Genomic DNA, 14,874 nt, shown 5'->3' on the forward strand with positions numbered 1-14,874 from the left:
TGGATGGTATCAAAATTATAACACAAATCTGATCAAATGCACAGTCCAGCCTCTAAAAATCCATCTATCGTACTTCCTTAAGTTAACACTGGTTTTACAAGGAGAAACGGTGAAGAGCTGTCAGCGCTGCTGTTATCTACTCTGTAACCGAATCCCTCCTTCAAAGGGCTTGTTGTGTCGCTGGATAACAGCGTCTGATCCCTTTAATAAAAATCTGACAGCCCTGACATTCAGCGCCCGTCTGCTCGGCCTCCGCATCAGACAGCCGCTGACCTGTTGAGGGAGTTGAACATTTCGATAGTGACCAGCACCGACAGCGCCATGGTGGTGGGGTAGCGGGACTCAAACACCTCGCAGTCGATGTCCTTGAACATCGGGTTGTCCTCTGTGCACTGCATGAAGTGTCGCTGTGTGCGAAGGGAGAAGAAAAGAGGTTCAACGCGAACACGTGGCTGGAGATTCAGAGGTCGGAGGTGTTGCTGCGACGGGCAAAAGCCTGTAAAAACAGGCTGAGCTCACCAGCTGGTAGAAAGACACCTGTGGGCCCTCTTCATCGAACAGGTACCACCACGTGGCTGCGCTCACTGTTCCCAGGCCCACATATCCTGAAGGAAAACATTAAATCAAAGTGAAAAATAAAAACAAGTACAACAAAATGAAATCCATTTGTCATCGTCTCAGACGTAGCGCTACCTCCAATGGCGAGGTATCTGAAGAAGAGCCAGCCGGAGATGAGCGGCTCCTTTGGGTTACGGGGCGGTTTGTCCATGATGTCCAGGTCTGGGGGGTTGAAGCCCAGGGCGGTGGCAGGAAGCCCGTCGGTCACCAGATTCACCCACAGCAGCTGGACGGGGATCAGCGCTTCGGGGAGACCCAGGATGGCTGTCAGGAAGATGCTGCGGAGACAAAGCAGGTCAGGCGAGGTCAGGGAGACGGAGACGGCCTCATGTGGAGGTAGGGCCGGGCGGTGCGGCTTAAAAACAAGTGGCGTCACTCTGGACGCTATTCGCCAAGAAAACAAATCCAGAGTTTCCGAAAATTCAATCTTCAACAACCAGAAAATTCAGCGCCCAGCCCTACGTGGAGTTTCCAGGTCTCGGCCTCACCACACGACTTCTCCCACGTTGGAGGAGATGAGGTATCGGATGAACTGCTTCATGTTGTTGTAGATGGCCCGGCCTTCCTCCACCGCAGCCACGATGGTGGAGAAGTTGTCGTCGGACAGCACCATCTCAGACGCAGACTTGGCCACCGCCGTGCCGGAGCCCATGGCGATGCCGATCTCTGCCTTCTTCAAGGCCGGGGCGTCGTTCACGCCGTCTCCTGTCTGAGTGAAACAATTCATTTCATGACACAAGACGCTAATTTTGCTGCAAAACACAAACTCTTACCAAGTATTTTTCGCCTAATATCAAGTGTATTAAAATATTTGAACTAGAAACAGGAGATGTGCAACATATCGGCACCAACGTTGGTATCGGCCAATATTAGTAATTTTTTTAAGTATCGGTCCAATAAATAAAATTGGTTTGATATTTATTTCCACTTCGTTGCCACTTCGTTCCCGCTCCTCCGGTCTGGAGGAGCGGGAAAGGAGGTCAGTCATGTGACAGCGATGCAGCAAAGGATTGTGGGGAGTTTAACTGAAGCGGAGAAGCAGTTGTGTGTGTGTTTGTTTTTTTCAAGGTAAAATATATATAATATCTACAGTATCTGTAAATATCAGTAAACGTACATAACAGCAATATTTATCCTGGATATCGATATCGGCCCAATCGGTGCATCCCTACTCGATATGAGACAAGTTAAAAGTAACTTATCAGCAAGATAAATACAAATGTTTTAAGTCAATAATTCTTGAATACAGATTTTTTTTTAAAATTAATTTTACTGAGTTTTTGTTTTCACATTAAACTAAAAATATCTGCCAGTGAAAATGGTACTTTTTAAAAACTATATTCAAGAATTGCTGACTTAAAGGAAAATACGGTATTTACTTTTGTCTTATTTCAAGTGCACCAAAATATTTGAAGTAGAAACTAAACAAAAATACTGTAAAGATTAACTGCAAACCAGATATTTTAAAGCTCCTAAAGCCGAGCCGTGGGAGACGTCTCGCATTCAAACAGAAGAAGTCAACAGCGGCGGCTCGATTAAACGCCGTCAGGGTTTATTCAGATCTGGACGGATCCGTCAGCGGCGCCGGGGCCTTGAGAGCAGTTCTGGATTTATGGGAGAACTGGACAATATCTGACAGCCAAGTGGTGATACTGTTGCCTCGCCGCCTTCCCGGAGGATTGGCGTCTCTTCCGAGGCGCGTGTCAGATGGGGAGCGGCGGAGCGAGTGACGGATATTGATGGCTCAGTCTGAGGGAGCCTCAGAGAGACGGGAACACGCCTCGCCTCACCGGCTTCTTCTCCTCCGCCGCTCAGATGTTCGTTACACAGCCGAACTGTGCCAGGCTACGATGTCATCTTTATTTTTTTTTATTATGAGAACGAAGTTGTAATAGTGCCAGAATAAAGTGATGCTTTATACGAACATCAAGAGAAATAACAAAAGATTTAAATGAGCTTGATCATTTCCATTGTGATGATTAAAATTTTTTGATGGACAATCAAAACATTTTGACACACACACAACAATGTGTGTTGTTCTGCAACACACATTCTTCTGTGTTGCAGAAGAATCATAATGAATCTTTTTTTATCGTTTTGGTTGCAAGTGGTTTTTCTGTTTTGTTTCTTCTTTTCAGTTGTTTTATTTACGTCCCAATGTGGAACGTAAATAAATATTCTTTAGAAAATGTAAGTTCATTGGTCTTTGAGAGGACAAACCTGCGTTATTATACCATTATTAAAAATATTGCTTGAAAATGGTCTGAAAAGAATATTATTACCGTTTGTCATAATAACTGTTAATGATTCAACGACGATTTTTTTTGTTGAAAATTTGTAACACCTGAACTATTTTCCTCATTAAAACATCTTTTATCTTTTTATGACTTCTTTCTGGTAAAGCTGCATCTTTAATCAGCTGTCATTATGACTATATACTCGTAATTAGAAAGGTCCAAGATACCCTGTCATCCAAGAAGGAATGACTGAAATAAAAGACACTATTTGGAAATGCTCTCTGTCATTTGTAATTTCTTTTTTTTCAGAAAACAAAGCGAGAAACAAACAGAAAAGAAACCAAAAAAGTATTGGAAATTAGATTCGGCGTGAATAAAATCAGCGATTTTACTTGTAAGCCTTCTTGCCCGTTAACTTCTCACCATGGCTGTGATCTCGTCGAATGACTGCAGGTATCCGACTATTTTGGACTTGTGCGCCGGCTCGACGCGGGCGAAGCACCGGGCGCGTTTCACCGCCTCTCTCTGCTCCTCGGTCGTCAGGTCGTCGAACTCGCGGCCCGTGTACGCCTTCCCCTTCACGTCCTCCTCCTCGCCGAAGATGCCGATGCGTCTGCAGATGGCCACGGCCGTGCCTTTGTTGTCTCCCGTGATCATGATGACGCGGATCCCGGCCTCGTTGCACAGCTTCACCGAGCCGATCACCTCCTTCCTGGGCGGGTCCAGCATGCCGACGCAGCCGACGAACGTGAGGCCCATCTGAAAGGAGGAGAGAGGAGCGGGATGAAGGGGCGTTCACTGGACTGACGGAAAACCAGAATGATGAATGATTTAAGCATAAATGAATGGATGGAAAATAAGGAAGTCGTAAATGTTCCATATTCTAGAGCATTTTTATACTCATCCAGACAAAAATACTTCCTTAAATTCCAGACTTTTCCAGAATTAGGGCTGTTAGTAGCAAAAACAGCTAGCCGCTAACAGCCCTAGCTGTTTTTGCTAGCATGAAATCACAGGTTGCTAATAAAAAGCTAGCAAGACAGCAAATATTAGTCTGTGTGCTACATTCCTAATCATCTCCAACTTTTAAAAGCAACCATTTTTAATAGGACTAAAAGGATTTAAAATATTTCTAGAAGACTGAATTATGCGTTTGTTTGACCAACATGTGACCGCTCTAGCTTAGCCCCTCCACGCACCTCGTATTCTGCGAACTTGCTGGAGTTCTCCAGGTCCATGTCCTCTTTGCGCGGCGGCGTGTCGTGGGTGGCCAGAGCGAGGCAGCGCAGGGTGTCCTTACCCGTCCCCCACTCCCTGATTTTAACCATCAGCTGCTCGCGCAGGGCTGGCGTCATGGCAACCTTTGTCGTTCCCACACGCAGGTAGTTGCACCTCTCCATCACGCTTTCAGGAGCGCCCTGTGATGGAGGAAAAAAATAAAACCAGCAACAATTGAAACAAACAAAACATGGAAGTTCAAAATAAATCTTTACGCTCAGCATGAAAACACGTTTTTAAGCACCAACAGAGTTAGAGACTTTATCCAAATGAGAATATTTTTTGTTGTGACAGAAGAAAACTTTTATAGAGTCTAAATTATATCCGAGAAAACACACACACAGACACACAGACAATGAGAATATTTTTTGTTGTGACAGAAGAAAACTTTTATAGAGTCTAAATTATATCCGAGAAAACACACACACAGACACACAGACACACAGACACACACACACACACACACACACACACACACACACAATGCTTATGTTCCCACACCTTAATAAACATCTTGCTCTGGGCGCCCGCCTTGACAGGAGTGCAGTAGACGGACATGGACTTGCGGTCGCGGGAGAACTCCAGAGTGAACTCCTTCTTCATCAGCTGCCTGATTACCTGGCGGCGACAGCAGAGGACAGAGGAAAGTGAAACAAAACAGAAGAAGAAGAAGAATAAAAAGGCTGTGGCTGAGCCTCCGACAGCTGAACGACAGTAATTCACAGGAGACAGTCGACCGGCTCGTCCTCAAATCTGACCGAGGATCAGGAAGGACAGGAGGAATCGTGGAAACAGTCAAATGTCAACTACGCTGCAGACTACTGGGTTCTGCACTTCATTGGGTTTTTATGCGACTGACCAACTCAAACCGTCATTCAACCAAAATCTGTGAGCGATATGAACTAGGACTCCAAGTAAAGATTATTTTAGTAATCGAGCATTCTGACGTCTAAAAAGAAATTTGAACATTCTGCAGATTTTTCTTTGAACACATTTTTTTACAATATTATGAATATATAAGAAAATGCAAATAAACAGATAATTTAATTCCTTTATTGAATAACAAAATAAACAGTTTATTGACTAAAATGCGATACAGTCCTTTAGTTCTGCTGCTAGATAAATACTCCTAACATCAACATGTGAAAAGCCCAGAGGTTTTCTGCCCGACTGGACATCAGCACAGAGTCGGGCTGATCTGTGGACCAGGTTTCCATTAATAATTGAAAAGCAAGCAGTGCTTAATAGGAGATTTTTAGTCTTTTTAACAGAATATTAACCAGGTGAAGCTAAACTCTGCCACTTGAGGAGTTCTTGGTGGAACTTATTTACAGACAATATAAATGCAAAATATATTATTTCATATAGTTTTGGCTTAAATTCTGCTCTGAGTGTGCTCTTCTTTCAGCGAATGCCCTTTTTTGAGTTTATTCCAGTTAATCAATGACTAAATTAGTTGTTTCAATAGTCGATTGTTTCAGCCCTAATTTGCCCTCACTCTGCACTGTGATGCCTTGTCCTACCAGTAGGGGTCCTTCTAGTTACGATCCTGTTTCTGAGCGGATAACAGACGTCCAGCTGAGATCGCTGCAGGTGAGGAACTTGAACTGGATCCTGTAACCTGCTGCTACATCACATCAACAACTGGATGTTTATCTGAGCTCCTCTTTGTTTCTGGGCTCTGCACTTTCCAGCAGAAGCCTAAAATAAAAAAACCCATTTAAATTAATTTGATTAAGACGTCGCTTGGTTGCAGAAAGTTTGTTTGGAGATTACAAACAAACGTTGATTGCCGCGGTCCTGACAGTGACGACGTCTGGGCCCTTAACGGCTGCTATTGACACAGAAGTGAAGCAGCTCCAAACTGCGGGGGGTAGAGGGACATCTCACCAACGCCGGCTCATCGGTCTGTTAATCATTCACACAGCAGGACTCTGACCGTTCCCACGTGATGAACTTCGCCGTCTATTTAAACTACTACAACTGGGAGATGTTCTCACAGGCAATTTGTCCTTAGACAAAAGCAAACGATCGCCAACTCACACCCTGAAGTCAAACATGTATCAAATGACAACAACGTGCTTCATTAACGAGTCTTTGTGCGAGGAGAAAGTGACCTGCTGACTTCAGTCTTTAGTTATCCACCCGGGGTTAAACAATACCTAAACGTGAAGCTGAAAGATCAGAGCGCCGTCAGAGCGGATGGATGCCATTCGAACGCCAAGCAGATTCATTACAGCCTCGCAAACTGGTGCTGCTGTGGATGTCAGAATGAAAACTGAGGAGAAATAACCAGACCTGCGCAGGGAAGAGGCTTCAGCAGCTGTGATTGGACAATTTGCGAGATCAACATCCTGTTTATAACCGTCACTCTGACAGTCTGAAGCGCTAAAGCAAAAGAAACCAGAAGTGACATGTGATAGTCCTGGTTTATTATCATAATAACGGTAACACACATAAGCTGTGAATGGTAAAACATGACAACATGAGTTTTAACATGTTCCACTGCAGACTGAAGAGAGAGGAAAAAAAGAGACAGTGAAGTACGGCAGTGGCAGCATTAGGCTTTGGGATTGTTTTGCTGCAGGAGTAGATGGCATCATGAGGAAAGGACAGCATGAGTCGGCCTGTCAGGGTGACACATTTTGCTGGACGATAAATTGTCTCAGAAGTTATTGTGATAACCGATAATATTGTCGTTTAGAGATAATTTTCCAGTAATGGTAACGAACACATTGTTAAAGGTCAATAAACTTTAAATTCTAACAAAAATTTAACACTGAATCTGGAAGACATTTAAAATATCCAGAAATAAATAAACAAAACAGAAATAACAAATAAAACAAATTATGAAGTCTCTGTAAACAAAATAGTTCTTCCAAATAAAAGACTAGTTGAGGCCAAAACACCAGAGTGAAGACTTTTGTCATTCAGTTTTTTGGCAGAAAGAAAAAAAAAACTGTAAATCATGCAAATAGAAATGATCGAGTTTGCTTTAATTTATCATGCGATTCATTTATTTATTGTTTATTGCGACAGGTCCAATAGTGAGGAAAAACTTTGTTTCTATCAAACATCACTTGCATCGCACATGCAAACTCACTGGTTAATAATAAATGCATTTATACCAGTTATTGCAATACCACTTGGTCAAGTCTTTTTTAACATTCCACACAAAATAAATGATAAAAGTATATATGATTTGAGATGATATCGTATCAGGACAGTATGGGTATCGCATCAGAAGTGAGGAAGTCATATCGGGACGCCCCCACTTCAAAATGCACAAAAGGTTAGATAAACTCCGACAGCTGAACCTAAACCCAATGCCCTAAAATAAAAAAGTCAAAGGCCACCGGTGTCGAACGAGATGCCGAAACGTGCACGACTGAAAGCGTGCGCAGCTCGGTGGAGACGCTGCAAAGGGAAATCTTACCGAGTTGCAGGCGCCGGCGCGCTCCACCTTGGTGAGTCCTGACAGGTCGGTCTTGAAGACGTTCATCTTCTCCACCAGCGTGGTGAGGGCCGTCTCGGTGGCCTCCCCCACCTTCTCATAAACCCCTTTGCTCTGCAAGAGGACAGGCTGGCGTTAAATTTCAGCAATCACAGAGAACAGTTGTACGCCGTGCTATATGTCAACAACATTTAGTCAACGATGACCCTAAAGCAAATACCCTAGAGCATGTCTGTCTTCTAAATATGGCCGACATGAAGTTTGAGCCCAGCATGAAAAATGTTTTGGCTTCGCCGGCTGAGACGAGCCACTAATGTTAAACAGCACACATCATTTATCTGTGTGAGCGGCTGTAGATGCAATAAAACTCCTCGTTTCTCTCTAGCATTCCCATCTTCCTCCTCCTCCTCCTCCTCCTCCTCGTCTTGCTCCTCTGGCCTTCTCACACGGGTTGGCACGCTCATCTTAGCATCCCTTTCAGAAATGAGCCAAACTGGTGGCAAAGAGGCTATTTCTGAAAACTGAAAATCTTGAGGGGATCCGTACAGGATGAGAACGGCTTTGTCCCTGGCCTCCCCACTCAGCGTGGTTGCCATGATAACGTGGCGTTGACAAAGAGGTGAGAAAAACAATGAGAACCAGGGAGAAGACGACACGCGAGAGTAAAATTAGCTCGGAGGAACAGAACGCTCGTGTAAGAAAGTGGCCCGTGTTTTCCAAATGAGAAAATTACCCTCCTGCAACACCGGATGTGGAAGAGAGAAACCTCGAGAAGAATTCAGAAGCCTTAAAACTTTTACTTGCATTGCTGTTTCAAAAACAACCGACAGCTGCTGCAGCATTGTGAAGTGGAAGGAAAACAATGGACCTACAACCTGGTACGTCTCTACCGGGTTGAAACTTTTGCTCCTATTTCACTGTGAACCCTGACCCTGACCCGAGGTCATCTGTGGATTCAGCCTGGACTTTGAGCCACTGTAGCACAAATATTCCTGCACTGATAAATTGACCAGACAAATAAACTGGGCCTGATTTCCTTAAGTTTGGGAAAACAATCGGCTGATAAGTGAATGTAAAGAAACGATCTTATCTACCTTTGAAAAGGACAATCAGCCGCTGTCCTCTTTTGCTCCGTCGTGAGAGCAGGTGTGGCTCACAGCGCTCACTCACTGCTGCCAAATTAGTAACTTTGTCATATTTAGCGATTTCTCAAGCAAAAATGAAATAAATAAATAAATAAAATAATTAATAATAAATTGGTATTTGCCAAAAGCAAAAATCGGCAGGTCAGGCTGATCAGCCAAAAATAAAAATAAAAAATGCAGAGACACATTGTAGCTCTGGCTGTGTGTTTAGGGTCACTGAAAGGTCAAATATCGCGTCTTTCGAAGCCACTCCCGGGTTTTCCCTGTTTTAAACTTCATCACTCCACTTCTCTGCTCGGTGCTCAGTGAGACGGCTTTGTCTTGGAGGGTTTGCAGTTCTTTTAAAGTTTATATTTGATCGCCATGGACAGTGCCAAGTAACATCTCGGTGAATGGTTTCATAACCCAGGCCTTATCCACAACTTTCTTCCTGACCTGTCCGCCAGCTTCCTTGGTCTTTTGGACCCTGACTTTCCTCTAACGTTCTCTAAAAAACCTCTGGGACCAGAAACGGAACAGCTGGATTTTAAATTAAGATCAAATTACAGTCCAAGTGTTTCTAAATTAGGTGACTTCTGAACCCTGAGCTTTATTTACTCAGAATAGATACAACCATTAAAACCATGCACAGTTTTCCTTCAGCACCACTTTGTGTTCGCCTTCCCCCGTACATCCCAACAAATACCATTAAAGTTTACCATAAAAAAAAAAAAAAAAGAAAAGTGAAAAAGTTCTGCGTTGCAACTCAAAATAACTGTACATGCAAATGACCTCATTGTAGTCCAGCGAGGAGTCGTTGCACATGGAGCAGACGGTGGCCAGCTCCAGCAGGCCGTCGTAGTCCCCGCACTGGACGGGCCTGTTCCCTTTAAGTCTGGGGGGGGAAAGAAGCAGTCAGATGGCGGGACAAACACAAACATGTACGTCAGAGCAGGTTTCGCCGGCAGCTGGTCAGAGCTGCAGCGTCGAGAGGAGAAAACGGCGGCCGTGCAGCGGTAAGCAGAGACCGCGCGCCTCTGTCACGCATCGCTGATGACTGCATGGCGACCGTGGATCCCTTCCCTGTGGAGGCTGCAGCCGTTGCTAGCAGAGCTCCCACACAGAAACCCACACTGAGCCGTTATGAAAGCGTCAGGTTCACACGGAGCGGCGCGCTCGCTAAGCAGTCGAGCAAAAACAACACGAGCTGCTGACATCGTTCTCCTGCCTAATGGACGGCCACCTACCTGCACGCCTCCACAAAAACATGTTCGCCGACATCAACAACCCAACAAAGCAGAAGCGTCTTGTGGCGTAGCTTATAGATATAAGTACGGTAGAGTTGAGGATTAAGGGAATTTTTTTTAAGCTAAAAAGGAGAGGTTTTGTTTGGGGTTTTTTTTTTTCCTCCCAAAGGCCAATTGCGTTCTGCAAAACTCACATTTGTCCTTCAGGGGCATACGTAGAACCAGTGATGGAGAACTCGTGCAGGGTGCAGCTCGAATCCTCCACCTTGTCTGCAACGAACATCTGCAAGAGGAGAAAAAGTTAAGAGATGAGTGGACAGAGAAAAGCTGAGCTTTGCCCTTGTTATGTGGCTGCAAGTCTGTGTGTGACAAAGATTTATTTTTGTTTTCTGTATGTAATTTGTGCAAGCACAAGCACTGATCATCTTTAGTTATTTTTAAAGCTTTTCCTTTTATTCACGTCCAGCAGACCAGATGATCTGTTCTCAGAATCCACAAAGACTGAAGGGAAAATTGATCTTTCAAGGAAACAAAACGGAGGCATTCTAGTTTGTTGTTACAGGCAAAAAACTGACAATGAAGCAGCAATGAACTGGAGTTTAAACAAATATTTAACACACACACATATAGAATGATATTACATTGGAGTTACACATGTGAGCAAATTAAAAAAACAAATTGCTTCGTTCTCATACGGATCCAGATCTTATTTGATTCTCTACTTCCTTTTTCTAGTTTCCTGCAAAACGCAGCTGGTTTAGGTTTTTCTATAGCGCACAGTGATTTGTTGATTCATTAAGTGTACACATGCATTCTCTTTATGCTGATTGTATTTTTGATCGAATTAAAATTTCCCCAGTGTGCAGCATTTAGCATCATATTTCGATTCGATCCGTCTCACTCACGTGTTGCCAAATTATTCAGCCAGATTTTTTGCAGGCTGCATATTGAGCCTCTTCATTCACTTCCTGCTTCCTGAATTCAGTCTGCCACACACCCAACTTTAAAGTACATTCTGCATGATAAAAGATGCCAAGTGAAGAAAGTGGAAATTATCGAGAAGTACCATCAAAGGAGGTGAAATTTTGACATAAAAGTTTTCACACGATAAATAAAAATGGCAAAAATCAACTTCCTTTGTTTGTACGTACCGTCACTGCATTTTGTGTTATGGCTTTTTTTTTTTCTTTAGTAAATTTCGGTTTCTGCAGCATGCACTATACTACCCCCTCACTATTTTTGGACGTCAAAAACACCCACAAGCATCATGGGAGTTGTAGTTCTCACAGTAATTTATCAGACACTTGCACTTGAAACCTGCACCAGTGAATTGGTGAGATTAGGGAAAAAAAAAAGAAAACATGACAACGTTCCTTTGAGGAAACAAGGAAGGAAAACAATTATCAGTAATATTGTGGGAAAAATCAGCAAACATGAATTGAAAACATGTCTGAGACTTCTCTGATCAAGTGCCAGGAAGTTACTACGGTAGTTATTTGGTCATAATAATCAATTTGTAGCTTTGCTGGAAACACCTGTGGGTGTCTGTTTAGAAGAACAATAACTTTAATGACAGACTGTCAGCGGTTTCTCCCTGGAGCTACGGCTTAATGCTACAGATGAGCCTTTACAAGAGAAAATCATCTGAACTGGCTCTCTGCAGCAGCCGCCACATCAAGGGGGCTGGAGCAGACGAGAAGAAACACGGCTCTAAGTAGATTAAGTTAGGATCGCACTCTTTAACACCTTGTGGTTTCATCAGATCTCCAGTTGTACAAACGTAACATCTGATGATGGTGGAAACCAAAGATTCAGTTTCCTAGAAGAAATCGATTTTAAACAGACATTGGATCCACTGAAAGGTATTCGATGGACTGCACAGAATATACACTCGATACTTGATTATTCCTCTGTTGGCAGAAAAATAATGCATTATTTTTCCTTACACTCAACTTTTCCCTCAATGCAATGACCTTTTATACTTTTAGCTTTAATATGGAGGTCCTCAATGATTGTCTGAGTCAACACGGCCGTAACTCAGCATTTCACCATTAGGAACCACCAGTGTTGCAAATATATCACCACTTATGACGCAACAATGCTGCACAACTGAAACGCATTACCAGCTAAATACTGAATTCCAGCTGTGGTGAATAAACACCGTTATCTTAAAGATGAAAGAAACCGTTGGGAAAAAAAAAAAAAAAGAGTCAAACAGGAATGATCTTTTTTCTTTTTGTTTTCCTCTCGCTCTCCGACCGTCTCCAAGGAAACGGGGCGCAGTGTGATCCATGTGACTCAGTAGTAGAGCCAGAAGTTTGTTTCTTTTTTCCACCCTGCTCACTTCCTCAGAGGTTATATGGGGATGCACTGTGACTAACCCTGCTTACAGTAACGTGTGTGTGTGTGTGTGCGCGCGCGCATGTGTATGAAAGACAAAAGAAAATGGGAAATGCAGTGTCAGGATTCAGAGGGGAATCCCTGCTGCACAAGAGGGAGTCCCCCCAACCCCAGCAGGGGAACAGCCTGGTCCTGCTGGGAACTGGAGGAAGGACGATGGACAAACCACTGCAGTGAAAGGGGCATAAAAACAGAGGAAGTACATAGTAAACTCGGCTGGGGAGGAGTTAAGTTACCACAAAAAGCACTATCATCAGGAAACGGCATGTGGAGAAGAAAATAAAAAAAAAAAAGCAGAAGAAAGAGGAAGCCCAATTTGACTTTGTGATAAGGCGTGCCCGCTTCTCTGCAGGCGGGGAGCAGCGTGACGGGGGAGTAAAGGCAGGAGCAGAAAGTCAATATTTACTAGTGTCAGCCCGTCTTTAGTCTTTTTCTGGGACTGGAAAGCTTTCAAGGTTGTGGTAGGTTCCCTCCCCTGTGCTCCTGCTGCAGGGAACTCCCTGCTGCTACGCGTTTATCCCGCAGACGCTCCACATCATCTCAGGGGAGAAACAGACCGGCAGCCGCTGCAGACGCGCTCTGCAGAAACCCCCCTGACTACACTTAAAAAAACGCTGCAACTGGCGATTATATTAGCAATCGATTATCCCATCGATTGTTCTGACGATTAATCGGATAGGTTTTTCCACTTAAACCTCGTTTATACAATATTTGAAAGACGCAAATGAAGAACTTTTTAAAATAAGAGCATAAATATTGCAGTTACAAAAAATGTATTTAGTGTAAGAGTCATCATTTGTGGCAAAGGATGAAACTGAAGCTAAAAAAAATACTTCTAACATCAACAGGAAACTCGGCCTTTCTGCTCCGCTTGTCGATGCAGCATACGGCTGATCTGCTGACGATTCTTTTTTTTTTTAAACAACCGATTAATAATTGTTTCAGAATGTGAACCAGGTGAAGCTAGAACTATGCAACTATTTACAGACAAAGGTTGTTTGTTGTTTTTACTTAAATGCAAAATGTATGTATTTTTGGTAGTTTATGGCTAATTGCTTCCCTCATTGTGCTGTTCTTTCAGCAAACATTTTTTTTTTCAGCTTTTATACTCCAGTTGACAGTTACTAAATTAGCCGACAATTATTTCAATAATAAATTTGTCGCGATTAATCCAATTAATCGCACCAGATCTAGAAAAGAGGTTGAATAAATTTGAAACACATGTAATATTTGTAATATATGACAGATCTGTGTTTTTATTCCTTTATCGAGAAAAAACCCCCAATAAATATCGATACCGTCAGACAGAAACTTCATATCCAAAACTATAACTTTTCAGGAGATTTAAAAAAAAAAAAGAAAAAAAAAAGATTTCTAAATGTAAATTTTCACTGTTTGGTCAAAGTCTCATGTGCTTTTTTGATACTTTTTAACTGGATATTCATCAAGATAACATCTAGATGTAAAACGGGACGTTAGACTTGGTTTAAAAACAATTAAACATACTAAGATTTTGTTTTACAGAGACCATTTTGTTTGCTCTGCCTGTTCAAGTACTCGACTCAAGACGAGCTATGATTAACTACTTGCTTAAACGTTTTATTATTATTCAATTAATAATAAAACTACATTGTACAATTGACCAAATAAATACGGATGATTCCTCCATCTATGTATTTATTCCTCCAAACATCACGGTGCTTAAATTTTGGAGCTTCGCGTCGGCCGGCGGTTCCTATGCGACTGAGGCGAGAGATGAGCTACGGGATGAAAGCACAAGGTGTTAACTGAGACTGGGATGTGTGCAGAGCGCTTAACAGGAGCCAAGACAAACAGCAGAGCTGACATTTACCCTGCGCTTAGAGCAAAGTCATTCTGCGAGTACCACACACACACACACACACACACACACACACACACACACACACACACACACACACACAGAGGCAGACAAAGGGAAAGGGAGAGGCAATGTGCAAGTTATGAATATTTGTGGATAAGATCTTTCAGAGTTTGTAGTCTAATGCGGTTGTATATCCACCGTTTATTCAACCCGGTGAACAGTTCGGGCCTCGGACCGGAGCACTGTTTGTTCAGGCAACGTGACATTTCAGAGACTTTTACCGGGTCTGTGTGGAAGCTGATTTGGCGATACAGAGGCATTGTCGTTGTCTGGGGGCTGCGTGAGCTCTACCAGCAGCTATCGCGAAACCTGGCAAGTACAGATAAACCTTAGAACAACAACAAAAATAAAGGGTTTTCCAGCTTTAATGGAAAATGTTAAGAAAGAGGAGGGTTAAAAAAAAATTAAACGATAGAAGGAATGGAAAAAGTAGGATTAAAAAATGACCACCTAACCCTAAAGAAGTTCAGCTTCCAACATCTTTACGCGCACTTCCCAGGAAGAAGGTTTCCCTCGTCGGACCCAAACTGCTGACAGACATTTGGTTGGGATGTTCAAGAATGACCAGGTTTAAGTGCCAGCATTCAGTGGAGGGGGCGGGGGGGGAGGAGAG

General features: G+C 43.1%; 1 protein-coding gene across 2 annotated transcripts in view; it reads right to left on the reverse strand.

The window, feature by feature from the left end:
* The window catches only part of atp2a3 (ATPase sarcoplasmic/endoplasmic reticulum Ca2+ transporting 3), a 51,646-nt gene that overhangs the window by 3,715 nt on the left and 33,057 nt on the right, over nt 1-14,874 (reverse strand). For both annotated transcript variants that reach the window (XM_007557939.2, XM_007557940.2), the window contains exons 9-18: nt 10,153-10,241; nt 9,504-9,606; nt 7,570-7,701; nt 4,635-4,751; nt 4,055-4,273; nt 3,279-3,614; nt 1,107-1,327; nt 694-896; nt 520-605; nt 274-407 (exon numbers count right to left, since the gene is read on the reverse strand). In XM_007557939.2, coding sequence (XP_007558001.1) covers nt 274-407; nt 520-605; nt 694-896; nt 1,107-1,327; nt 3,279-3,614; nt 4,055-4,273; nt 4,635-4,751; nt 7,570-7,701; nt 9,504-9,606; nt 10,153-10,241 — 1,640 coding nt within the window. The remainder of the gene's footprint in view (nt 1-273; nt 408-519; nt 606-693; nt 897-1,106; nt 1,328-3,278; nt 3,615-4,054; nt 4,274-4,634; nt 4,752-7,569; nt 7,702-9,503; nt 9,607-10,152; nt 10,242-14,874) is intronic.

Source organism: Poecilia formosa, unplaced genomic scaffold, assembly GCF_000485575.1.
Source record: "Poecilia formosa unplaced genomic scaffold, Poecilia_formosa-5.1.2 Scaffold93, whole genome shotgun sequence".
Taxonomy (NCBI): Eukaryota; Metazoa; Chordata; class Actinopteri; order Cyprinodontiformes; family Poeciliidae; genus Poecilia; species Poecilia formosa.